The sequence below is a fragment of the Protopterus annectens genome, chromosome 1.part0 (assembly GCF_019279795.1).
Source record: "Protopterus annectens isolate FY-2018-M chromosome 1.part0, PAN1.0, whole genome shotgun sequence".
Lineage (NCBI taxonomy): Eukaryota > Metazoa > Chordata > Ceratodontiformes > Protopteridae > Protopterus > Protopterus annectens.
The window spans coordinates 542,180,242-542,206,417 of NC_056725.1; the positions used below are offsets into that span (position 1 = coordinate 542,180,242).

General features: G+C 44.0%; 1 protein-coding gene across 1 annotated transcript in view; it reads left to right on the forward strand.

Moving 5' to 3' along the window:
* USP34 (ubiquitin specific peptidase 34) overlaps nucleotides 1–26,176 on the forward strand; it is a gene marked incomplete in the record, with an annotated part of 5,849,982 nt that overhangs the window by 2,029,887 nt on the left and 3,793,919 nt on the right. Inside the window, 1 exon segment of the mRNA XM_044061224.1 lies at nucleotides 1,231–1,358. Within this exon segment, the coding sequence (XP_043917159.1) occupies nucleotides 1,231–1,358 (128 nt within the window).

A 26,176-nucleotide genomic window follows, 5' to 3' on the forward strand; every position in this document is an offset into this window, starting at 1 on the left:
TGAAACTGTTCATTTGAGATTGTAGGTGAAGTGCAATTTAGGATCATATACAAGTCCCTCCCTTGGGCTACAGTTGTGAACCTCAGCTGCTTGATGATGACCTTGCTTCACCCCCAACAACCACCACCCCAGTTTTGGGACTAATGTCAGGGAGGGAAGAATAATTCATGCCTTCGCTATCCCCTGGATTAGGGTCTGCCAGTGGTGTGGGAATGAGAATGAAGGGCCGTGTCCTAGAGGTAAGGCAGTGCAGTGCTTGCAGCACCATCATTCTTGCTTCTTGCCTGGCTTTATCCTGGCCCCCAGTATATTGAAATATTCTTTGTAAGATATGCTGGCAGTGAAGTATACCCTTTGAGGACATGCCCGCCCTGGACCCTAGGGCAGCCTCTCCTTTCCTGGTTGCACATTCCCGATCAGTCCAGGGCCTCTCTCAGCCTTGACTTCCACCAGGGCTTGAGAAGTGATCTGTGATGTCTTCTTGTTTCTTTCTCTCAAGATAGGTATGCCTGTCCAACACATAGTAGCAGTCAGACACCCAGGCTGTTAATAAAACTTGTCTCTTGGACCATAGTCAGGGCTTTATCCCTTTTCAGTCACCAGTGCAGACAGGCACATATACAAATGGCTGTTGACAATAGTTTCATGTATGTCATCATAGAGTGATGGGGTCAGACTTGGTTGTATACTAAGAGCTGAGAGTTGGCCTGCATTGTAGGCAGACACTAGATGATGCACTGCCTTCTTATAGAAGAAAAGCCATATCTGTTGAAATGCAATGATTTGATTGGAAGAAATCCTCATTTGCTGTTTGTTTTTTGTCTAGAACTAAAGCAAGAAGTATACTGAACATCTTGGCTGTGCACCAGGATGACAGTGTAGTAGATTGCATGGAAAATGTACACTTTCCTTATCAGTTGCTGCCTTAACCTGTTCAACTGAAACCAATTCAGCATGTTACCCTTTGGATATCATGACTTTAACCTGAATTTTAGAATCCTGTTATAGATGCTTTCGGTTGTTTGTAGTACAGGTTAGTTATCACTTGCAGGAATTTTCAGCTGTCATAAAAGAGCAAAACCTGCTTCAAAGGCTGCCACTCAATCGTACTTTAAGAAGGTGAAAATTTTAGGCTTAAATGCTAATAAGAAGTAAAATCTGGATGAAGCATCAAACAGGGATATTCTATGCAGTTTGTTTGCTAATTATTTTTCCCCTTTGTTTTTTCAGGTTCACCTTTCAGAGGGCTTAATAAATGAGGCTGAGAAACTTCTGTGTTCCTTAGTCTGCTGGTTTACTGACAGACAGATAAGAATGAGATTTATCGAAGGGTGCTTAGAAAACCTTGCTAATAATAGGTAAGAGCAGTACTTTGTGTGGTACATATGGGAAAAATGTGCACTACAGAATGTTATATTTGTAGAAACATATCAGACCCCCCCTTTTTTGTGGTTTTAAGGGACAACAGCATTTGCACTTTAGACATTGCCTGTTACAGTAAGGTGCATCGACGTTAGCAGCATTTCTAAGAGTGAAAATGAAGCATTTTGTTTTTTTTTTATGAACTCAAGCTAGTAAAGAGTAAGAGAGAAGCAGAGAAAATAAGTATTTGGTGTAAATGCTGGTGGAAAAAACCCAGGTAGGAAATCAGTGAAAGGACTACTATGGTAGCAGCTGAGAAAACAACATTCTATTAGTAGAGGAAGATAGCTTACGTTAGGGCATGACAGAGACATGATCATGATTTACGTAGGTAATCTTTTATTGCTGTTTTAAAGGTGTTAGAGTTAGTGATGTATCTCACATTAAGAGGTAATTTATTCCAAGCATTTACTATGGAAAAGGTATAAAGTAATTTGCCAATATTTTTATTGGGCTTATAAACTTATAATAGGTTCTGTTTATATAGGGCTGAATGAGAGTGACAAGAGAGGGACAGGAAGATGGTAGATGTAAAACTGAATGAGCCACGAGAAGCTGGGATGCTAGGATTTGGTGATGAAATTCTAGCCACTGAAGATTTCTTAGGGTGATACAGCAATGAGTGCGGTAAAGTAGGTTGGTGGCAAATCCTGCAATTTTATTATAGGTAAGTTCTAGTTTACTGAGAATAGATTGGAAGTGTGTGAGTAAAGGGGTTGCATAGGGCAGTGTGGTATTTAGAAAGGCTTGTCCAAGGCAGAGTCTGGAAGCATTTGTGAGGCACTGATTGTATAGCAGGCCTTGTTTTTGATGGGTCTTTTTAATGCATTGCTGAGTGTGGAGATGGAATTTTACATGGTCATCTATAATGAAACCTAGGAGTTTAGTGTGGTGTTGAGTAGAGACGATAGTATTGTTCAAGGAGGAGACAGAAAAGGAAGTTTTGTGATGCTGAAGAGTACTAGGGAGAAATAAGAGAAGTTTATTTTTCTTAGGGTTTGGTAGTAATTGGTGGGAAGTAAGCCATCTTTCGACAGAGTGGAGGGATTCTTGGGTGAGGGTATGAAGGTGTGTGATATTGTCAGAGCAGGAGGTGATTATGGAATAATCAGCATATTGAATAACTGTAGAGAGTGGACAAGAAGAGTCGAGGTCATTAATAAAGATTTTTAAAAAGTAGGGGACCAAGGATGGAGCCTTGTGGCACCCCAGTTTGCACTGTTAGAAAGGAAGAGAAGTTAGATTGCTGTTTCACAGCCTGGAAATTATTTGAGAACAAGATATTGCAGAGTTAGGTTAAGTGAAGCAAGTTTGGATAGTAGTAATCTATGAGAAACAGTTTCAAAGGCTTTGGATAGATCGAGAAACAGGCAGGAAACTAATTTAATTTATTGTTTTGAGATTTGGCAATAGTATTTGTGAAGGATGCAAGAGCAGTGCTGTGGGCGAAGGATGCAAGAGCAGTGCTGTGCTTTGGGCGAAAATCATGTTGTGTTGGAGGTAAGGAGATTTTCTTGGCGAAGGTGATCAAGGAGCTGTTTGTGGATACATTTTCTTAATGTTAGGAGAGAGAGGATGAAAATGGATTGGAAATTAGAGGGGTCAGTTGCATTACCATCTTTGTGCAAAGGTATAACATAGAATTTTTTCCAGATGTCAGGCACAGAGTTTTCCTTGATAGATCTGTTGATTAATATAGAGATAGGGAAAGCGATAAAATTAGCCATTTTTAGGAATTAAGTATGTAAGTTGTCAACTGATGGAGAGCATGTTTTAAGTTTGGACAGAAGGGATTTGATGTAGGATGTGGGGACAGGTTTAAGAGAAAAAATAGGAGAACTGGTAGAAATAGGTTGTGTGGGGTTGGTGATATTTTCATTTTTTGTAAGGTTGCGGATAGAGTCGTCGAAGAAGGAATTTAGAAGCGTAACAGTATCTGAGGGAGAGCTGTTTGGGCAGGGATTAGGGGAATATGGGCACCCAGGATACAAAAATTTAACAGATTGCCAGAATTGTGGGTGGTTGGAGTGTGGATTATGAAGTGATTTACGAAAAAAGTTTTGTTTGTCAACGTGACCTTTTTCGGTTAAATTGCAGAGGTGTCTGTAGGTATGAAGATCAGTAGTGGATTTGGATTTCCATTTTTTCCATGCACTCTGCCTTACTCATAAGGATCCGGGTGGCTTGAGAGCGCCAGGGGGCACTTGGATGTTTTGATCCTTGGTTTCCTGATGGGGGCCAGGGAGTTGAGTGTGTCTAGGAAGATGATGTTAAACACTAGGACAACATTCTCTAGGGTGATATTGTAGAGGAAGGAGCAATTAATTGAAGAGAGCAGGCTGCTGAAAGTATTAGGATTGAAGTTTGAGAGTTTGCGGCAGTCTTTGTGTTCTTGGGGGTTTGTGTAGGTGGGATGGTGATCACTAAGTGTATCGGGTAGAGTGGAGGGGTTATGGTACAAATTGGGATTGGAGGTGAACACCCAGTCTAGGGTGGAGCTAGAGTTGCTGTGTTTCTTTAGTCGGGTTGGGTTTGAGATCAGCTGGGAGAAGCCAAAGAGGTTAATGGAGGAGTTTGGGCTGTCATTGGTTACAGCATTCCAGTCAATGTTTTACATCTCCCAAGACCACAGTTTCATAGGTGATGTTTTCAGAGATCCAAGAGAGAAAGTGTTCTAAGATAGGGATGTTGTTTCCAGGGAGAATTTAAATGGAAGCAATAGCTATTTTCTTAGTTTCATAGTATAGTACTAGGCTATCTGCCCTGGGGCATTTGTAAGCCTAGCCATAGTGATGTGGCTTTTGCCACCCCATGAAATGGTACAGAATAAATTTAGAATACTGTGCCTCTGTCTAGTAGTGACACAATAAAGGTCCCCTTATATAATAGAATTAGTTTACTGTGCCCCTGTCTAGCAGTGACACAGATGTGACCCCAGGGGTAAACTTACGATCTCCCATCCACTCATCAAGATTTCTCTTGAAGAGAGTCAGTGAGGGGCTCTGCCTAATACGAACTGGGATCTTGTTCCAAAGCATGTGAAGCCTCTGGGTTATGAATCTATCCCTCCAGCATGTCCTAATCATACTCGTGCCGAGGTTTAAGTCTTTAGCTCTCGTGGTCCTGATGGATTTGGATTTTTTTGAGATGGAGCATGTCCATCAGATCCTGATTGGACATGGCCTTGTACGTCAGGCAGAGATCACCTCTGAGCAGGCAGTATGCTACTGAATAGAGCTGAAGTTTCTTTAGTCTGGCAGAATAAGACATATGTTGGAGACCCTTGATCCTCTTGGTGAGGTACTTTTGTGGTCTCTCCAGCTGTTGCAAATGCCGGGTGAGGTACATACCAAATGGGGCATTGTACTCAATCATGGGTCTGATGAGGGAGGAGTATAGGGGTACAATGACATCCTTGGATCTGGATGTGAATCCCTTCATGATGAGGTGTGCGAGGTAGAATGTTTTTCTAACCACTTTGGCAACGTGGGTGTCAAATGAGAGGTCGCTGTCGACTTGGGTCCCTAGGTCTCTGATTACTTTTTCTGTACTCAGTGGGTTGCTGTCTATGTGATAATTTGTGGGTACTTTGTTTTTTCCAAAGGGGATGACTATACATTTTTTGACATTTAGTTTAAGGCCGTGACTCCGGCACCAGTTGTCCGTTTCTGTGAGGCCTTTTTGTAGGATGTATGTGTCCGCTGGTGTATCGACTATGGTGCCTAGTTTGCAGTCATCTGCGAACTTTGTCAGCCACAGCCCTCCCATGTTTGCTTTAACATCTGAGAAATAAATGCCGAACAAGAGGGGTCCCAGGACAGATCCCTGTGGGACACCACTTGTGACTGGCTTTGAGTCTGACATTGCTCCAGCGATTTTAACTTTATGGGTTCTGTCCTTTAGCCAGTTTGCAACCCATCTAGTGACATAAGGGTTTACGTTTAAGCTGTTGAGCTTATCTATGATGCCTGAGTGGGGTATTGTATCGAAGGCCTTAGCCAAGTCCAGGTAGGCTGTATGGACTGCTTTGCCCTCATCAATGGCTCTAGTGACTGTTTCGAAAAAGTCAACCAGGTTCAAAAGGCAGGATCTGCCCTTTACAAAGCCGAACTGGGTGGGGTCAAGTGTCTGTAGGTCCCCTATGTCTCTGTTTATGAGTTCCATAATGATTCTTTCCATAGCTTTGCAGACCAGGCTGGTTAAGCTTATGGGGCGGTAGTTTCCAGGGTCTGTAGAGGCACCCCCTTTGTGGGAGTGGGACCACTGTTGCTGTACGCCAGTGTTCAGGTACATATCCCGAAGTAAGGCTAAGGTTAAATAGCATTTTTATGTGTGGGTTTAGCTCCTCTTGGAGTTCACGTAACACGCAACCCGGGATACCGTCAGGTCCCATTGATGCTGTGTTTTTAGCTTTGTTTAGGGCGGTTCTCACTTGGACATCTGAGATGACAGGGAGATTACATTCAGCTGGGATAAGTATTTCTTCTTTTGGGGGTGAGGGAGGGGAGAAATTTGCACTGAACCTGTCAGCCAGAATGTTGGCAATATCTGTGGGTTCAGTATATTTTTTGTTGTTGTGAACCAACTCTGAGCATATCTGAGGGTTTCTGCCCAGGTTTCTAACATAGCTGAAGAAGGCTTTGTGGTTATCTTTAGTGTCCTTAGCGATTTTTCTCTCAAAGTTGGCCTTGGATGTTTTTATGAGAGAACGGAGTTTTCTGCTAATGTTGATCAGAGATGTCTTCCCTTCATGGGATTTTGCTCTGACGTGCAGTAGCTTCCTTCTTTTGTTATACAATTTGTTAATGGCTGAGGTCCACCAGACAGGACGCTTGCCTTTGGTGGAGAGGGACTTGGATTTATTTGGGATTGCATGATCCATGCATTCTTGGAGATGTCCATAGAAAGCATTTGTGAAGGATTCGGCATTGTGGGATGTGGTATCCACTGGCACAGTGGGCTTAAAGGATACCATCTCAGTCTTAAGAAGAGTGAAGTCTGCTTTTGAGAAGTTTTTCACTGTGGTCTTTTGTGCTGGGGTGGAGGTGGGATATGTATATCCAGGGTGATTAGTTTGTGGTCAGATCTCACTAGTGAGGGGCATACTTCCGGTGTGGAGCATTTTGTCCCCATGCTTGTGATGATCAGGTCTAGTATATTATCTCCCCTAGTGGGAGAGGTGACTAGTTGTTCCAGTGCATTTGAATTTATGAATTCCAGGAACCTTTGGGCTAGGGTATTAGGGTTAGAATAATGTACCCAATCTATGTTTGGGTAGTTGAAGTCTCCCAGTATGATGGTATTTTGTGATGCATTCATATCCTCCAATGTCTTCAGGAAGGCTGAGTGGGGTTCTTGAGATTGGGAGGGTGGTCTGTAACATGCTACCCATTGTATAGCAGTTTTGCCTATGGTTAGTTGCACCTGTATGGTCTCTGATGCTTCATGTGTTGCTACTAACCTGGAGGTGTGGGTGTCCTTGAATATGGACACTCCCCCTCCCTTTGTGGTTCAGCCCGGGTTTTGGGGCCGAAAAGCATGATACGAGGTATAGCCTGGTAGCGCTGGGGTGCTCTCAGGAGCCTTGAACCAGGTTTCAGTTACTGCACAGACGATGTTCTCCATGCTGAGGAGTGCATCAAGTGCCTGCATCTTGAGATTTAGACTTCTAGCGTTGAGCAGCATTACCCTTAGTTTTTTTCCATTTTTCTTTTCTAAGGAGGTGGGTTTGTCTTTTGAGCCTTGCCTAAAAAAGGCACTATGGGGGTGGCAAGAGACTTAGCCAATATCCGGAAGCCCAGTGGTGACAGGTGAAGCCATCCCTTGCGAAGCAGCATGGCTTGTCCAACATGTCATCCCAGGCAGACAGACATTGGATCCCCTTAGAATGACACCAGTACTTGAGCTAATTATTAAAGCTGATCATCTTGTCTTTGTATTGTGGTATCATTCTTGGTGAGGGCAAGATGCTGCTCATGGTCAGGGTCATACCAGCCTGGGCTACATAATCGGAGAGCTCCTCTGTCTCTTTTCATGTAGTCCAGGGAGGTACGTCTCAGGTCATTCACACCAGCATGGACAATGACGGAGTCATATTTGTACTTGCTTTGGAGTGACTTGAGTGCGTGTGTTATGTGGCGGATCCTAGCTCCTGATAGACAGCTCACAGTCACCCTCTCCTTGTTCAGCCTGGTCAGTGGGACATCAGTGTGTCTGACTATAGAGTCACCTATTACTAGTGTATCAGGCATGGTGTTTGGCCTTAAGGGCTGTGATTGGTTGACACACTGATTTATTGAAGTATGCGTTGCATGTGTTTTGTTTTGAGGTGGTGGATTTTTGGATGTCTGCTTTGGGAGCCTCTGTTGTTTTGGTAAGTTTTTTATTAGAGCCTCCGAGTATGTCTTTGTGTTTTTATGTGTTTGGTTTGCAGTTGTGGTAGGTCTATGGGGGACTGGGATTGTTGTGTGTGTGGTTACCATCTCCTCCTGTCTGGTCATGCCAGCCCTGAGTTGAGAGAGTTCAGCCTCCAGTTTGGCTATATAGTTGCATCTCTCACATGTATTTGTGTTTGTTGGGAGGAGGAGAGGGTTGTCTGTGTACATGAGACAATTGTAGCATTGTCTCAAGATACCCAGATTGACCAGCTGAACTGGAGAGGACGCCAGTAATCTACCACTCGACATGCTAGAACAGTATAAGGGAGTGCTGTACCTTTAAGGGAAGTGGATATTCACAGGGGTGGTAAGTAGATGTAGTGCTTTACTTAGTACGAGAGTGCTTACTTAGTAGAGAAGTATTGAGAACAAGTGCTAGGCTTATAATATAGTGAGTAGTCTGATTATACTAAGAGTAGAGCTTCCTTAAGGGAAAATTTGAAGAGTAGACCTGGCGGAGCCAGAAGAAGTTTAACCGGCGCTGCGCTATGCGCACAACCAAGCAAAGCCGTGCAAAGCCGTGCAAATGCGGATTTTAAACAGTGAACTACAAAAGAGCTAGAAATGGTCCAAAACAACCAATTACTACAGCTTCTTGTACTGAGGTCACTTCCTACAGGGACAGGTAGGCTGCTCAAGGCTCCCCACTCCCACTGGTGAGCAAAGAAACTTCCTTCTATCCAAGTAAGGTAATGGACAACACAGGAACTACACCACAGCCCAGAATACAGCAATGCCTGTAAACTGGTCTAAACTAGTCGAGGAGAGGTGGGAAAACAAGGATTATTTTTTTTGTTTTTTTGGTTTTTCTGATAGAAACACACAGAAAATGCAGAAACAGTGATAAATCAATCACACAGGCTAGCACACTTTAGTGGGCAGCCTCAACAGTTAAATTAAACAAACAAACAAACTTTCGATCAAATTCGACTAAAATGTAACTTTAAGTGCAGACTTTAAAATAATGCAGCAAACAGTTAAAAACAGTTCAAGCTAGTTCTCAGGGTAAGCTACAGAAGCTATTCCAAGTGAAAAAAAGCAAAGATACTTAAATCCAGAAAGTAGTCGCTTTTCTGAGTTCCCTGTAGCTATGACCACTCTGCAGGACCACGGGGAGCTTGTCTGAGCAGTATAGCCAGAAGAAACGCCCAGAGGCGGATTTTAAACAGTGAACTACAAAAGAGCTAGAAATGGTCCAAAACAACCAATTACTACAGCTTCTTGTGCTGAGGTCACTTCCTACAGGGACAGGTAGGCTGCTCAAGGCTCCCCACTCCCACTGGTGAGCAAAGAAACTTCACTCTATCCAAGTAAGGTAATGGACAACACAGGAACTACACCACAGCCCAGAATACCGCAATGCCTGTAAACTGGTCTAAACTAGTCGAGGAGAGGCGGGAAGACAAGGATTATTTTTTTGTTTTGTTTTTTTGATAGAAACACACAGAAAATGCAGAAACAGTGATAAATCAGTTATGAGTGTTTGACAGCTGGCTGTGAGAATTTCAGCTGGGTGAAAATCTGAGGAAATGATTGAGAGAGGGTGAAGGGTGAGCTGGTTAGAAAAGAGAATGGCAACACCTCCACCTTTCTTTTTGACTCGATCATGCCTTAAGATGTGTTATGTCATTGATGCACGATTCCCAGCTCCTTGCTGTGAGTAACTCTATACATACAATGTATGCAATATACTTGCTTTTCAGGTATTCAGGATAAGTTTGTTCCAGTTTTATCATCTCAAGCATGGATGCTGTTTTTTTTTTTTTTATCTTGCATATTGTTATCATTTAGCATCTTATTATTCTGGCACCCCTGCATTTGTAGAAGTGCTGTCAAAAGTGTCTGTGGTGCTATGGATCTAAGCATCTGGGTGGCTGCCTAGGGCCCTTCATTCACAGGCATGCTTGACTGAGGATTCAGCCCTTGCTAGCGGATGTTCAAGTGCAGATCCATAAACGCTGCAATAGATAAAGGTCCACTCTTTCAACCTCCAGGCCAGGAAGTAATAAGGAGACTGGAAGAGAAGGGGAAAACCATTTATTTGGTTAGGTAGCTCTTTCACTTGCACATTCCCAGTTATGGCAGGAATTATCCCACTAAAAATTGGCCATTGTACTACATCAGGGAGAAAGATAAGCAAGCAGATGAGGTAAAAATGCTACCCACAAGAAAAAATGGAGCAGGGACAACAAATGAAAACCTGGAGTATGGTGGCTGATTGGTTAACACAATAAATGCAGATCTTCCAGTGTAGGAATAAATAAACAAAATTGATAAAAGCAAAGGCATTAAATTATATTTTTGGAATATTTGGTTTATGACTTGAAAACCTACTACTGGGTTGTCACAATCCTGTTTCAGATCTACCTGTAGTTTACATAGATCAGAAATTCTATGAGAAATTCAGCTGTAAAAGAAGAAAATAATGTTGTGGTTGGGAATAACCTAAGAGACCAGACTGCATCTACTGTGCAATGGATGGACATTAACTTGTAAGAAAAAGCAAGCAGAATATGCAAGTAATGTACCAAGTTGCAAAGTATTGAAAAACTACTGAAGTGCTGAGTAAACAGGCAGATGACCTATTAAAATGCAGAAGTTGAAATAAAAGTGGAAATGTGTAAGTAGGAGGCCTATAAGAATTTCCATTCTTACTATATTCCTTGTTTAGGCCCTAACCACGACGTAGCTAGTTGTCGGTTTTGTGCTAGATTTAACCAACGTACGATTAAGCGGAGGTACGATTTTGCTTTTCACTACTTTGGTAGGCGATTTAATTATAAAATGTCGTCGGACACGCTTCCGACTACCGGAGTTCACAAACGATGCAAGGATAAGGACAGGCCACCGAGGTCCAAATCAGACGACGTTACACAACCAGAGCCAGCTTCAGGTTCGGCCGTCGTCAGTGAGGCGCTTTCGCAGCCCCTGTCGTCGGCCATTTCAGAACCGATAGCCGAAACGGACTCCCACGAGGAGCCAACTAGGCCTTTGAGCACTCCAGTTGCAGGACCTTCGGACAATGCTCCCTCGGATGGGTCCGGAGCCACTGTGCAGGTACCGGCTTCTGAGGGGGTTTTCAGGCCTACACAGCTTCTGATAAAGGCAAAACCCAGGACAAAGACACATTCTAAATCTAAGACACCAGCCCAGGCCTCTTCTGATCCAGTTCCCAAATCACAGAAACAGTTACTTAAAATGGCGGAGGACTTGCTAACCATGATTAGGGGTTCACATCCCCCTCCAGACAAAAGGCCAAGGCAAGAGTTGGATTATGAATCTTCTGATCAGGCATCTATTTCTTCAGTGTCTTCCTCTGAACAGGAATATTCTTTCCCTCCTTATGAGGATTCTGATGCTGAGGAATCTATTCCATCAGCTTCTCCCCCTGAGGATTTTTCTTTTGGGGAAACTTTACATGACATGAGGGAACATTTTCACTGGGAGAGACAGGAGTATTCTGAATCGAAGAGAAGGCTCAGGGATTTCCTTCTTCTTCCCCAACATAGACCCCTGGCTATTCCTCCTATTTTGGATATTGTGGATGATGCTTTTTCTGAGGCTAATTTAACTCCCGACTCCTTTCCTCCAGCTCCTGCTAAGCCCGACAGATATTAAAGGGTCCCTGACTCCCACCAATTCCTTTACAAAAATCCTACTGCTGATCCAGAAACCATTTCTCAGGGTCCTAAGGGGGTTAAGGCTGCCTCTGCTAAAAATCCTATTCCGACAGATAAGGATTCCAGAGCTTTGGAGAGATGGGGCAAAAAAGTGTATACTTCTGCTACTTTATCGATTAGGGCTTTAAATTACCAATTTCATATGCTAAAATATCAGCAATTTCTACTGTCTGTTATGAAACAAAAGTTAGGTACCATTTTTGCATGTGCAGATAATAAGGAATTACATGATTTGATGCATACTACTGAACAAGTTGGGAAGCATGGTTTGCACTGTGGTTTTGATGCCTTGGAGGCTTCTTGCAGGGCGGCTGCCTCTGGCACAGTCATTAGAAGACATGCTTGGTTAAAGGAACAAAACTTACCTGATCAAGTGAGTGCAAAGTTACTGGATGCTCCTGTTCAGCATAATGTTTTGTTTGGGCCTAAGGCTGAAGAGGTGATAAAGAAAATGGAGGATAAGGCGAAATCCATGCAAACGGTTAAGGATTTCGTACAAGTTCAGCCCCCTAGATTTAGCAGAAATTGGCCAACAAAAAATTGGTCTTTTCCCAGCTCGGACAGGTCTCAGAGGGGTAGATATAGGCGCACCAGAGGGAGGCCTCAAACACAGACCTCTTACAGACCTAGACAATGGAGTGCTTCCACCTCCAGGGGTGGAGAGGACAGACCTCAATCATTTAGAAAACAGGCTCACTGACTCCCCCTGCATGGCTCCAGGAACTTCTCTCCTGGATGCCCCTCTAGGAGGAAAACTTTCTCTTTTTCAACAAAAGTGGGCTTGCATAACCCAAGACAAGTGGGTTCTGGATGTAGTTTCAAGAGGTTACAAATTCCACTTTCATACCTTGCCAAGACCAAACAGATGGCCAGACCTACCAAAACACCAATGGTCCGAGGCATTTAAACCAGGTGGGATCCCTCATGGCTATGAGGGCCATAGAACTGGTTCCACAATCAGAGACTGGGCAGGGCTTTTACTCAAGGCTCTTTCTAGTTCCCAGAAAGCAAAACTCATGGAGACCCATCCTGGATCTGTCAGTCTTAAATACTTTCCTGGGGATACCAAAGTTCAAAATGCTTACTGTGCAGCAGCTCCTGCCAATATTGAGCAAAAATGCATGGATGGTGACAATTGGATTTAAAGGAGGCTTACCTTCACATCCCTATCAGACAGGAGTGCAGAAAATACCTCCGGTTCAAGGCCAGCTCGAAACATTACCATTTCTCTGTGCTGCCCTTTGGCGTGTCTACTGCGCCCAGGGTCTTCACCAAGTGCCTGGCACCAGTAGTAGATTATTGTAGACTCTAGGGTATTCAAATTTACCCTTATCTGGATGACTGCCTTATTCAAGCAGACAGCAAGGATGTTTTACTCCAGCACCTGCAATTTGTTCAGAATCTTCTCAAGTACCTGGGATTCACTGTAAACATAAAAAAGTCAAATTTGACCCCCACACAACAGATTACTTTTCTGGGTGCTCTTTTAAACACAACAACCCAGATGACATTCCTGACATCCGAAAAACAACTACAGCTGGCTTCCACTTTCAAAACCTTGGCTTTTATAACTTAGCTAACTGCAAGGAAATTCCTGCAGGCTGTGATTACATGGCCTCCTGCATCCTTCTCATACCAAATGCAAGACTACATATGAGAAAAATACAATGGTACCTAAAAGGTGTATGGTCCCAGCATTGCCACAGTCTAGACACACAGATTGCTGTCTTGCCTTGCATACAAACGGAATTCCATTGGTGGTCCATGGCATGTCTTCACAACAAAGGCAAAGCCTTCAGTCTACCTCCAGCCAGCCAAGTGTTAACCACGGACGCCTCGGATTACGCATGGGGAGCCCACTTGCAGGGAAAGGGTCTGCAAGGTTTTTGGACAGAGAATCAGAAGCACCTACATATCAATTTAAAAGAGATGTTAGCTATTCAGAATGCCCTCTTGGCTTTCAGGGATCTACTACAACCAGGACAGCTACTGATACGAACAGACAGGACCACAGTTATGTGGTACATAAACAAGCAGGGGGGCTCACATTCCTACCCCCTTTGCAGACTAGCCATGACTCTATGGAACACAGCACTAGCTTGCAAAGTGGATCTACAAGCTCAGTTCCTGCCAGGGAAACAAAATACTTTGACAGACAGCCTGAGCAGGAACCTGTCAGACCCACACGAGTGGATGCTAGACACCCAACATATTCAAGACGATTACAGAAGCCTGGGGCTGCCCGGACATTGATCTATTTGAATCCCTCCTCAACCACCAGTTACAGATTTTTTGCACAAGGACTTTTCACAAGATAGCATGGAAAGTGGATGCACTATCATTCAGTTGGAAAAACCTCAAGGGGGGTATGCCTTTCCACCACTACCTCTTCTACCACGAATGTTATTAAAGATCAAGCAGGACAAGCCCAAGATGATGATTCTACTGGCCCAAATTGGCCTCGTCAATTCTGGTACTCAACACTGAAGAATCTATCTCAGGAACCACCTTGGATTTTGCCTCAGATTCCCAGTCTATTGTCCCAACACCAGGGCCAGGTTCTGCACACTCATGTCAAAACTCTCAGCCTGGCAGCCTGGCGAATTCAGGATCTATGATTAATCCTCCCCTTCCCAAAAAGGTCGTGGATGTTATCTTAGAAGCCAGACTGCCTAGCACTAGGAAATCTTATGCAGGCAAATGGAAGAGATTTTGCACCTGGATGCATGCTCAGGATTCGGATCCTCTCATTCCTAATATCCCTCTGATTTTGCTTTACCTAACAGACATGCTACATAAGGGTTTATCCTTCTCCTTCATAAAAATTCATGCCTCAGCTATCTCTGCACATTACAATACAGACCCTCCACTCTTTTCGCATCCACTTTTGAAACAATATCTATGAGGAGCAAAGAATTTAAGGCCCCCTAGGACACCACCCATACCTGCCTGGGACCTCAATTATGTTCTGGAAAAACTCACTCTGCCTCCTTTTGAGCCTACTGCCACATCTGATATTAAGTATTTATCATGGACGACAGCTATCCTACTGGCTTTGACTTCAGCCAGGAGAGTCTCGGAGTTACAAGCACTCATGGCTGTGGAACCTTACATTATTTTTTTACCAAGATAGGGTGTCTTTAAGGACCAATCCTACTTTCATGCCTAAAGTGGTTTCCAAAGTGGCTTTAAATCAAACTATTCACCTGCCAACTTTTTTCACTAATCCACAAAATAAGGGGGAAAAGGATCTTGCATTCCTTGCATGTACACAGACAACTTCGTTTTTACCTGGACAGAACCAAGGATATCAGGAAAACAGAGCAACTGTTTGTCTCTTATGCTACAAACTCCCAAGGCAAAGCCATTTCAAAACAGACCATTTCTAAATGGATTGTGCATGGAATCAGATTTTGTTACTCTCATCATGGAAAGCAAATCCCAGGAAAAATTAGGACTCACTCTACCAGAGTTCTGCTACTTCAGCTGCCTTTATCAGGGGAGTACCTACCAAAGATATTTTGGAAGCTGCAACTTGGAGGTCAGTGCATACTTTCTCTAAGCACTATAATCTCCCTCTTTACTCTAAGTCTAGGGCAGGCTTTGCTTCTGCAGTCTTGCAGGGCCTTCTAGCCGCACCTTCTTCTCTATAACCACCACCCCTTATCTCAGCTTTGGGATTCAACCCTACAGTGATTGCACTGCAACAGTGAAACACGATGAACATAGTACAGTTGTGTACACATACCATAAATGTAGATGTTCCAGTGTCTTCACTGTTGCAGTCTGGGTTACCCTCCCTCCTGTCCCCTCTTATACTTTCACTAGTGTGCTTACCTACTTCACCTTTTTTCTGAGGTGTATTTGCTACAGGCTATGGGGTTTGTGGTATGTTATTTTTTGGTTTTTACTATTGGCCTTCATTTTTAGGCACCTGACATCTGGGGCAAGAAAAACTGGAGAACAAGGTGTCGGCTGGCAGCTTTGTACTCCTGGCACTCTGACGTCGGGGACTGAACAGCCGGTGCCGGACCCAGACTTTGGGATTCTGGCCTACCGAGGACTGCCTGCTGGCAGGAAGAACTCTACAGTGATGACTGCAACAGTGAAGACACTTGAACATCTACATTTATGGTAAGTGTACACAACTGTACTTTGTCCTCTCTGCTAAATGAACACTAAATCTAATGTAACATCCTAAATGCATTTTTATAGCATAGAATGACATTGTCTTCTACAGTTTCTCTCTCTGACACACTCAAAGTCGATCTCTGAGGTGTAGCTTCTCCATAATGGTATTTTTTACGTTTCCTTTTTTTTTTTTTTTTTTTTTTTTACTCATTTTTAAGTGATGTGCTTCTCTTTCTATGCACAAGTGTATATTTGAGCATTTTATCTAATGTCAGTAATATAATAACTCCTGATGTAGGGATCATGCAAGCTTGAGTAATTGCAAAACTTATGTAGGTCCAATAAAAGGTATTATATCATTTTTGTGTTCTGTTGTCTGTGTTTTTTGTTAGTGGGACAACTTGGCCTTTCTTTATTATTTTATTTTTTTTTTAACTAAAATTGCATAGGGAGTTAAAATTAGTAAACTAATGTTTTGGGATTGCAAGTTTCTGGTTTCCTGTTGGGTTTTTCCATCTATAGCTGTGTAAGCTGTAGGGAATTGTAGTTTTCAGTAAGGAGGCACATTTTGCCAGGAACTCAAGAACTGTATCAATAAATTTTGACAAGAAAAATAGCCAGGCATCATGTAGAGGTATTAGTTATATCTTGGAAATTTTATGAAAATTTGTATAAAGCTGAGAAATACGGAAACCAAAATATGTGACAAATGGAAATGTCTACTGATGACTTATTATTTCAAGGATAGAAGAAAATATGAGGCTTAAGGTAGGAAGAGATATAAAAACGGTGATCTATAATCAACATGGAACTCTCCAGGAATAGATGGTATTCCTGTGAAAGTTTGAAGTTGGGAGGGAAGAAAGTGCTAAAGATTTAGGTTTTAACAGTATTTTAAAAGGGGGGTATGGAAGTGGAAGTAGAAGAAAATTGTTGTGGCTGCATTACACACAGAGGCTAAAGACCATTCAGATCAAGCTTGATATAGACCCATTCCAATTTTAAACCATAATTGTAAAGTGTGCAGGTCTATACTAGAATGGCAAAGGTGCTAGCAGAATTGATGTATATAGTCTTGCGGAGGGGCAGGCAAAATTTTAAGATCATTAATTGATGAATGATAATCTAGAAGGAAGCGGAATGTAAAAAAAATCTTGCCATCGTTGGTGGGTAATGATACAGAGAAAGCAATTGGGATTTTATGAGTAGGCCAGTGGTAGTGTTTGCTTTCCCCAGTAGAATAATAGGGTTAATTAAGAAATGTATATGAAAGGTCAGAGGCAAGAATTAAGATGTGGAGGATTCCTCTCTGACGAGCAGTGTTTGAATAGAGGAGCCTGGTAGGGGTGTCCTGTTCCTTATTATTTGTTTTATATTTAGAGCCACTGGTAAAGAAAATCAGTGGCACTCAATTTCAAGGATGTAACTGGTATGGTAATCAAGAAAAAATGCTTTATATACAGATGATATTTTGTATTTTAATAAAGCCAAAAAAGGACATTTTGATGTTATGGAACATTGAGAGACTGTTTCATGTATTTTCATGTTAAAAATTTAATGAAGATAAAAGCTGTAGTGGTAAGTTATGTTACACATACATGTACTGATTCAGCAATACTTGTACTTATGAAGACACAATCAGTGGCAGGTAATGATGTATGGGAAGTGACTAAACAAAAGATGATACAAAAACTGAGAAACTGGAATCTCTTGTTTATGGATAGTAAGGTAGATGCAGTAAAATTGCTTGGTCTCTTTGGGTTCAAATTCGTGTTAGGCATATTTCTGTCAGCCAAAGAAGTGAATGATTAATTCCTTCAAATCTTTATTTGGTAGGGGAGGGAAAAGGGCAATATTTAAGTTGGATAAGCTGATTCTCCTCTTAGGCTGGTTTAAGATTGCTTGATTTGAAGGGAATACTTTACAGCTATGCAGTTAAGGTTCACATACATGTGTGCAGAAGGATGTAAATTAAAGTAGAAAGGGGTGATCATGAAACAGGAAGTGAGTTTTAAAAATACAGGGAGAATTGGATTTTAGATGCAGGTCCTGAAGGAGAAAATCCACAACTGTACAGAATATTATTTTTACAAAGTAGCAGAAAGTATTCATCTGAAGTTGTTAATCTTCTTCCTAGTCATCACTGATAGGTTCGGTTCTGAGCCTCGGAACCGAGTCGGCCTAATACCAAGCTCACATACACCAAAACCTCTCGAGCTAAGCTGCTACCCACAGTGCCCTTCTCCCAGTTACTCATATCTCGTTTGCCATGCAGCCATATAGCAGCGTTTCACCGAGCTCTACAGCTAAGTGTTGTATTTTTTCATTTTCAATTTTACCATCTTTCTAAGTTTTTTTCCTCCTAAAAACTCTTCTATATCTTATTGTCTCAACTAGCTCTACCCATGGGTATCCTCCTCTTACCATTGTTGGTAAATGCCCTTCTTTGCCCTTGTGGTACTCTTAATACCATTGTTGGTATTTTTTCTCTTTCCTTTTTTTTTTTTTTTTTTTTTTTTTATTTCGATTGTTGAGTCAATATACTCAGTATGTCTGAAAAGAAAGGGACGTTGGGGTTTAAGTATTGCAATTCCTGCAATGGTAAACTTTCTAATAGCGACCTGCATGATGACTGTGTATATTGTTTGGGGGTTTCCCACTTATCTGTGAAACCTCCCTGTCAGATTTGTATCAGTTTCAGTCAGTAGACGCTGAAAGAAAGGAAAAATAAACTTATTTTGAAAAGCCTGCTTTCTTCACCTTTTTCTGAGGCTCTTTCTGCATCGGAGGTCTTAACCCCTCTGTCAAAGGACAAAACAAGTCCTCATTCTGACCCCTCTTCACCAGCTTGTGTCAAGGGCAAGCCTCATAAGCATAAGGCCCACAAGTCTTCCACAGAGCACAAGATCGCCTCCTCGGCTCCGAGTTCTGCTGCAGTGGTCTCTGCAGATATCTTGATGACTTCCACATTGGCGCTGCCCTCGGCACCAACTGCTACAGTTCCAAGTGTGATTTTGGCTCCAGCCTTATTGCCTGCTATTACCTCTGCACCAGCTTCGCCCATCTCCATTCCGAGATCGATACCGACCACTTCTTCGGAGCCGATAATGACTTCCACTCCAGCTGTTCCCTCTGGCTCCGAGCCCTTTCTCGGCACCGATAGTCCCCCTTTTGCCTGTTTTGAAACTGGAACCCTCAGTGCTGACTCTTCCTACACCACAGACCCAGTATTCCCCGTCTTTGGATCCGTTTTCAGAACAAGCCTTTAGCCCCTTTTTGGACCGAACTAACTCCCCCTCAGGAGTGTTGGTAAGGTCCACTTGAATTGGATGTAATGCGTCTGTTCGATCAGCTGCTTGACAGCCAGAGGGTTTACAAATTTTTCTAAAACTCATCCCACTTCGGGTTTTGGGTCCATTGCTCCCTCGACTGCCACGTATTCTCCTCCCTTGGACCCTTCGGTTTCGAGGCCCATAGCTCTGACGTCTTTGGGGGAATCCTCTCCTCGGCACCGACAGTGACCATCTCTGACGCTCCGAGGCCCCTTTGGGATTCTGTTCCTTCGGAACCATCCCTTCCTCAATCGCATGCTTAGGGGGTTGGAACTCCCGGCTCCAGGAACGATTCCAGTTATTTCATCGGTTCCGTCTTCAGATTTGTGGGCGATACCCGCCCCGGTTTTGCTTGAGGTTCTGTCCCCGAGAGTGGGCCACGCGGAGCAGAGTGTGACACTGATTCCCAGATTGTCTTCCTGTGTTCAGGCTCCCATTCCTCTTCGGGCGGGCCTGCCTTCCGGATGATGGAGAGGGTGCTTGCTTTGGGAAGCACTCCTACGTCAGACTTTCCCCCTCCTCCTCCTGAGCTGTAGCTGTCACAGGCTACCTCCCCAGGACACCGAGAGCACAAGCCTCAGAAAACCCCTGTACAGGGTAACCTCCTTTCTGAGTCTTCTTCAAATGCTCCCACTGAAGAACCACCTCGAAAATGGACATGTAAGAGGAAACACATGGACTCCCCGTAGGAATCCCTCACTGAGGATATGGACTATGATGATGGGTAAGGGTCCCCATGGTCACACCACTGACAATGTCTCCTTTGGAGATATCCTGGAAATTTTGAGGCAGAGGGGTGACTGGAAAACCCTTCAACCCTTCCTCGGTGGAATCCGTATTCCTGCAGGCCTTCCGCTCTCGGTCCTCTACTTCTTGGGTGACTCCCCCTGCTGATGAGTTAGTCCAGCTCATCGTGCAGCGGGCGTGGAAGAACCCTGATACCATTGAGGCCATTCCTCTGAGACTAGACAAGATACTTTCCCCTCCAGAGGACCCCCCCCCCCATTGGTCTAGATGCTTACCAGTAGACGCTGTGGTGGTGGCTGTCACAAAAAAGGACCTTGCGGAGGAAAGTCCTTCTGTCCATCCATCCAACTGGGAGTCCCGGGCGGTGGACAGATTAGGGAAGCGAGTTTTTGCTAAAGCGACCTTTGCTGTCAGGTGTCTGAATTCTTTGGCACATTTTACGAGGCTCCAAAGAGATCTCATCTCTGAACTCTCTGGAACCCTCGCGGGTCAAGTTTGACAGGGCATGCGATAAAGTTGCTTCTCATCTTGCTACCATAGAGTCGATCTCCAGCTCGTCCATTAGGCTGCTGTCCTAAGCAACCGAAGGGGCAGCTAAAGGTGCAGGTGTAGTTATGAGACGCCACACCTGGATGTGCATCCTCTAATCTTGTACCCAAGACCTCCAAAATGCCTTCCCGAAGTACCAACCAGTCAAAGGGAAGAAGCAGCTTTAGAAGTAAAAAAGGTGCGTCAAAGACAAGTCATCCAACAAGTCCTCCCAGTCCAGTGCGGATCCGGTTTCTCCTCAAGATTCTTTTTGGTGCCAAAAAAGTCCGGGGACCCATTTTGGATCTCGGCCAACTAAACAAATCAGTAGTTCAGAACAAATTCCGCATGGTCACGATGCAATCCATTCTCCCATTTTTCGGAAGGGTGTGTAGATGTGCTCGATAGATCTCTGGGATGCGTATTACCACATCAAAATGGACAAGCGCTCCAGGTGTCTCCTTCGCTTCTCGCTGGGATCCAATCATTACCAATTCAGAGCCTTGCCAGTTGGTCTCTCGACGGCCCCCAGAGTGTTCACCAAATGCCTAGCAGTGGTAACAGCTCATCTGAGACTACAGGGATTCCAGGTGTTTCCGTATCTAGATGATTGGCTCCTCTCCACCCCCACCAAGCACCTACTGGTCATGGCCCTCCACTACACTCTGGCACTGGCGGAGTTTCTAGGCATCACAATACACTGGGAAAAATCTAACCTTCATCCTACCCAGCAATTGGAATTTATAGGAGCAGTATTCAATACTCAAGCCAGCCAAACCTCTCTCCCTCTTCACAGACTTCAGAGATTAAGATTGCAAGTACAAGTGACACTCTGTCGAAGGAAGGTGTCTACAAGGGAAGTTATACAGGCTCTGGGGTCTATGGCGGCAGCCATCCCGATTGTTCCCCTGGCAAGATTGCATATGAGACTATTACAATGGCTCCTTATGTCCCAGTGGATATCCATTCTCTATCCTCTAAACTCACAGATCCTCATCAATTCCTGCAAATAAGATCTCCTCTGGTGGTTGAGAACAGACGAAAATCTTTGGTGCCGCCCCTTCCAGGCTCCCCAACCCAATGCCATGGTGACCACGGACGCTTCCCTGATGGCGTGGGGGGGCACTTCCAGGGAAAGATGGTCCAAGGCACTTGGTCCAGCTTGGAGGTCAACTTGCATATCAAAGTTCTGGAGTTAAGAGCAGTGTTGTTAGTGTTGCAGGCACTTCATCCACTCCTTCCGTCGGGAACGATTGCAGTCCAGTTGGACAATATGAATGTCGTCTGGTACATAAACAGGGAGGGACCAAATCCTACCCCCTATATCGCGAGGCCATGAAAATTTGGCATTGGGTGATCGCTTCCAATGGCTTTCTTATTGCAACGCATATCCCAGGGAGCTCCAACGTGATTGCGGACAGGCTGAGCAGATGCATCCTCTGTCCACACGAGTGGTTTCTCAACCCGAACGTGATGGCAGAAATCTTCAACTGTTGGGGCCAGCCTTGCTGTGATCTTTTTGCTTCCCCTTCAAACAAAAAATGCAGCAGCTACTTTGCCCTCTTTCCCCCAGACTGGGAATCACAGAGAGACGCTTTGACTCACAATTGGCTCGCGGGTCTCCTCTATCCTTATCCTCCAATACCTTTGATACCTCTATTTCTAAAGAAAGCAATCCGGTTGAGATGCAAAGTAATTTTCATTGCCCCTTTCTGGCCTCGACAAGTGTGGTTTCCCTTCCTCCGACCTCACCTATTACAACCTCCTTGGATCCTGGACACTCGTCAGTACCTGATATCTCACCCACAAGGGCTGACTCCCCCAAATCTGGCCACTCTCAAGCTGACAGCTTTGTTTCTCCACTTCCGTTAGTTGCCAAGCAAGAAACACTTTCCTCACCTGTTCACGATATTATTCTGGCCTCCAATAAACCATCCGCCAGAAAACTCTAAAGAGAAGTGGAAAAGGTTCGCTATCTGATCTAATAATCACATGCTAGATCCTTTTTCAACTCCTTCAGCTGCTATACTCCAATATCTTTCTGAGTTGTTTGACAATGGGGTATCAGCTTCTACTATTAGAGTACATTTAGCAGCTATTTCCAATTTCCACAATGGTTCGGATGGCATCCCTCTTATCTCCGCCTGACTTTGCAAGACCTTTCTCAAGGGAGTTTTCCATAGCAGACCGCCTATTAAGCAACCTGTACAGACATGTGATCTCTCTCGGGTTCTACAGTCTCTCTCTCTACCCCCCCCCCCCCCCTTGAGCCTGCTGCAACATGTGATCTAAAATTCCTGTCATGGAAGTCTTTGTTTTTGGTAGCAGGTCACATCAGCCAGACGGATATCTGAGTTATAAGCCTTATGCAGCGATAGCCCATATCAAATCTTCCATAAGGACAGAGTATCCCTTCGTACTAACTCACCCTTTCTCCCCAAAGTGGTTTCCGACTTCTCTATTAACTAGTCCATTGAGCCCCCTGTGTTTTTCCCAAATTATTCCAACAAGGGCGAATACTGCCTACATTCATTGGACATACATAGACGATTACATTTCTTCTTGAACAGGACTAAGTCCTTCCACAAGTTAGACCAGCTTTTCATTTCTCTTTCTGGCCCAAGAATGGAATGTGCTGTATCAAAAGTTACTTTATCAAAATGGCTCAGAGATTGCATTACCTTTTCATACTCCCTTGCGAATGAATATAAACCTGTTCAAATCAAAGCTCATTCAACTAGGGCCATCGCAACTTCGATTGCCTTTCACTCCAGGGCTTCCATGGATGATATTTGTACAGCAGCCATTTGGGCGAAACCCCATACCTTCATCAAACATTACAAATTGGATGTGGTCTCCAGGGGAAGAGTGGCCTTTGGCTCAATGGTTCTCAGGAATGTTCTTTCATAAGGGCCACCCAGGTTCTCCAAGTAGCTTGGAATTCTGTCCCATCAGTGATGAATAGGAAGAAGATTAACAACTTCAGATAAAGAAGTTATGTCTTACCATAACGTTCCATCTCAGTTGTTGATGATCTTCCAATCATCACACCCTCCCTCCGTCCCTCACCAAAGGCTCCTGGTGCATCTTCTGGGTACTTGTGGTGTTTCAGGGTTTCTGCACAGAAATAGCCTCTGTTTTTCTGTTTTCTCCTATATGTTGCATGCAGACTCGATCTGAGGTAAGTGGGAGAAGGGCATTGTGGGTAGCAGCTTAGCTCAAGATATTTTGGTGTACACGAGCTTGGTATTAGGCCAACTCTGATGTTCTTCGTGTTTCACTGTTGCAGTCATTACATTTGGGTAATCCTGCTGGCAGGTTGCCCTCAGTCGGCCTGAATTCCAAAGTCCTGGGTCCTGCATCAGCTGCTGTCGCCCCTTCCCTGACATCAGGGTATAAAAGAAGCAGCCAACGCCATTTTCTTCAGTCTTTCTTGCTTCGCGGTGCCCAAAGCAGAAGCATTTCGCAAGTGCCGGTCGGCCGACTCCTAAGATTTTCTTGTTCGAATTTCAGATCCGAAGTCTTCAATAAAGCTAAGTACCCCGTTGGGGAAACTTTTTTCTTGCTCCAGACCGATGTCAGAAAAAGTAAATAATTGTATTTCTTGTCGAAAGCGAATACCTCATAAGGACTTTCATTCTTACTGTATTCCTTGCCTAGGCCCTGATGACAACATTTCTGGTTGTCGGTTTTGTGCTAGATTTAACCAACGCACTATTAAGCATTGGTATGATTTTGCTTTAAACTATTTTGGATGCTGGTTTAATTATCCAGAAATGTCGTCGGATAGCCATACGACTGCCGGAGTTCACAAAAAACGCAAAGAAAAGGAGAGAGATAAACACCCGAGGCCCAAAACTGATGACAAAGCTTCTCCTAAGCCAGTCGCCGGTTCTCAGTGAGGCGCTTTCGCAGCCCCTGACGCCCACTACTTTAGAGTCGCAGGCAGCTACCGACTCCCACGTGGAGTCGGCCATGCCGCTGGAAACTCAAGGTATTGGAGCCTCTGATACTATTCCATCAGATGGGTCCGGAGCCACTGAGCAGGCACCGGCTTCTGAGGGTGTATTCAGACCTAAACATCTTTACATCAAACCGACTTCAGCTTCAAAGGTAAAGACTAAAGCACCTTCTAAAGCAAAGAAACAAACTCAAGAGCCACATGGACAGGCCTCTATGCCCAAAAAACAGATGCTCAAAATGGCCGAAGACTTGATTACCTTGATCAGGGGTTCCCATCCCTTTCCTGATAAGAGGCCTAGGCAAGAGACTGACTATGAATCTTCAGATCAGGTTTCTATTTCTTCTGATTCCTCTTCTGATCAGGAATATTCTCTTCCCCCCTTTGAGGATTCTGATGCTGAAGAATCTATACCTTCAGCTTCTCCTCCAGAGGACTATTCTTTTGGGGAAACCTTGCATACCATGAGGGAGCTTTTCCACTGGGAGAGCCAAGATTTTTCAGAATCAAAAAGAGGCTCGAGATTTCCTTTTACTACCTCAACACAGACCTCTAGCCATGCCACCTGTGTTAGACATTGTAGATGTGTTTTTGGAGTCTAGTCTTACCCCTGACTCCTTACCTCCAGCTCCTGTTTAGCCTGATAGATACTACAGGGTTCCTGACTCTCATAAATTCCTTTTTTAAAAACCCTGCTGCAGACCCAGAGACTATTTCACAGGGTCCCAAAGGAGTTAAGGCTTCCACTGCAGAAAAACCCTACCCCGTCTGACAGAGATTCTAGGGCACTGGATAGATGGGGACAAAAGGTTTACACATCTGCTACCTTGGCTATAAGGGCCTTAAACTGTCAGTTTCATATGCACAAATATCAGCAACATGTAATGGCGTTGCTTAAACAGAAAATGTTGTTAAGTTCTGAATGTGCAGAAAACAAGGAAATGCAGGATTTATTGCATGCAGCTGAACAAGTTGGAAAGCATACTTTGCAATGTGGTTTTGATTCTTTGGAGGCCCCTTGCAGGGCCGCAGTTACGGGTTCTGTAATTAGGAGGCATGCTTGGTTAAAGGAACAAAATCTGCCTGATCATGTGAAAGTTAAATTATTAGATGCACCTTTACAGCATGATACTTTGTTTGGTGTTAAGGAAAATGGAGGACAAAGCTAAATCTATGCAAACTGTCATAAGATTTTTTACAAGTACAGCCACCTAGGTTTAGTAGACACTGGCCTACAAAGAATTGGCCCTTTCCTGTGTCAGACCGACCCCAAAGGGGCAGATCCAGACGCCCTAGAGGCAGATCCCAGGAGGCAAGGTTCATACAGGTCAAAGCAATGGGGTGCTTCTACCTCCAAAGTTGGAGAAGACAAATCACAACCTTACAGGAAACAGTCCCAATGACTTCCCCCTGCCTGCACCAAGCACTTATCTCCTGGCAGCACCCTCGGGGAAAATTAGCTCTTTTTTCTCAAAATTGGCACATTATAACCCAGGACAAGTGGGTTCTAAGCATAGTGTCACAAGGCTACAAGTTTCATTTCCATACCTGCCAAAGGCAAACAACTGGCCACATCTGCCAAAAAATCAATGGGCAGAGGCACAAAAATAAGTCTCATCCCTCTTGGACATGGGGGCCATTCAACAAGTACCAGAGCAAACGCAGGGACAAGGATTTTACTCAAGACTATTTTTGGTACCCAGAAAGGACAAGGCCTGGAGACCAATACTGGACCTATCTATTTTGAACACATTCCTGGATATACCAAAATTCAAAATGTTGACTTTGCACCAGCTTCTGCCCATGCTGAGCAAGAATGCTTGGCTTGTGACTTTAGACCTAAAAGAGGCATACCTGCATGTCCCAATCAGGCAAACATGCAGAAGATACCTCCGATTCAAGGCTGGCTCAATGCATTACCAATTCTCTGCACTGCCC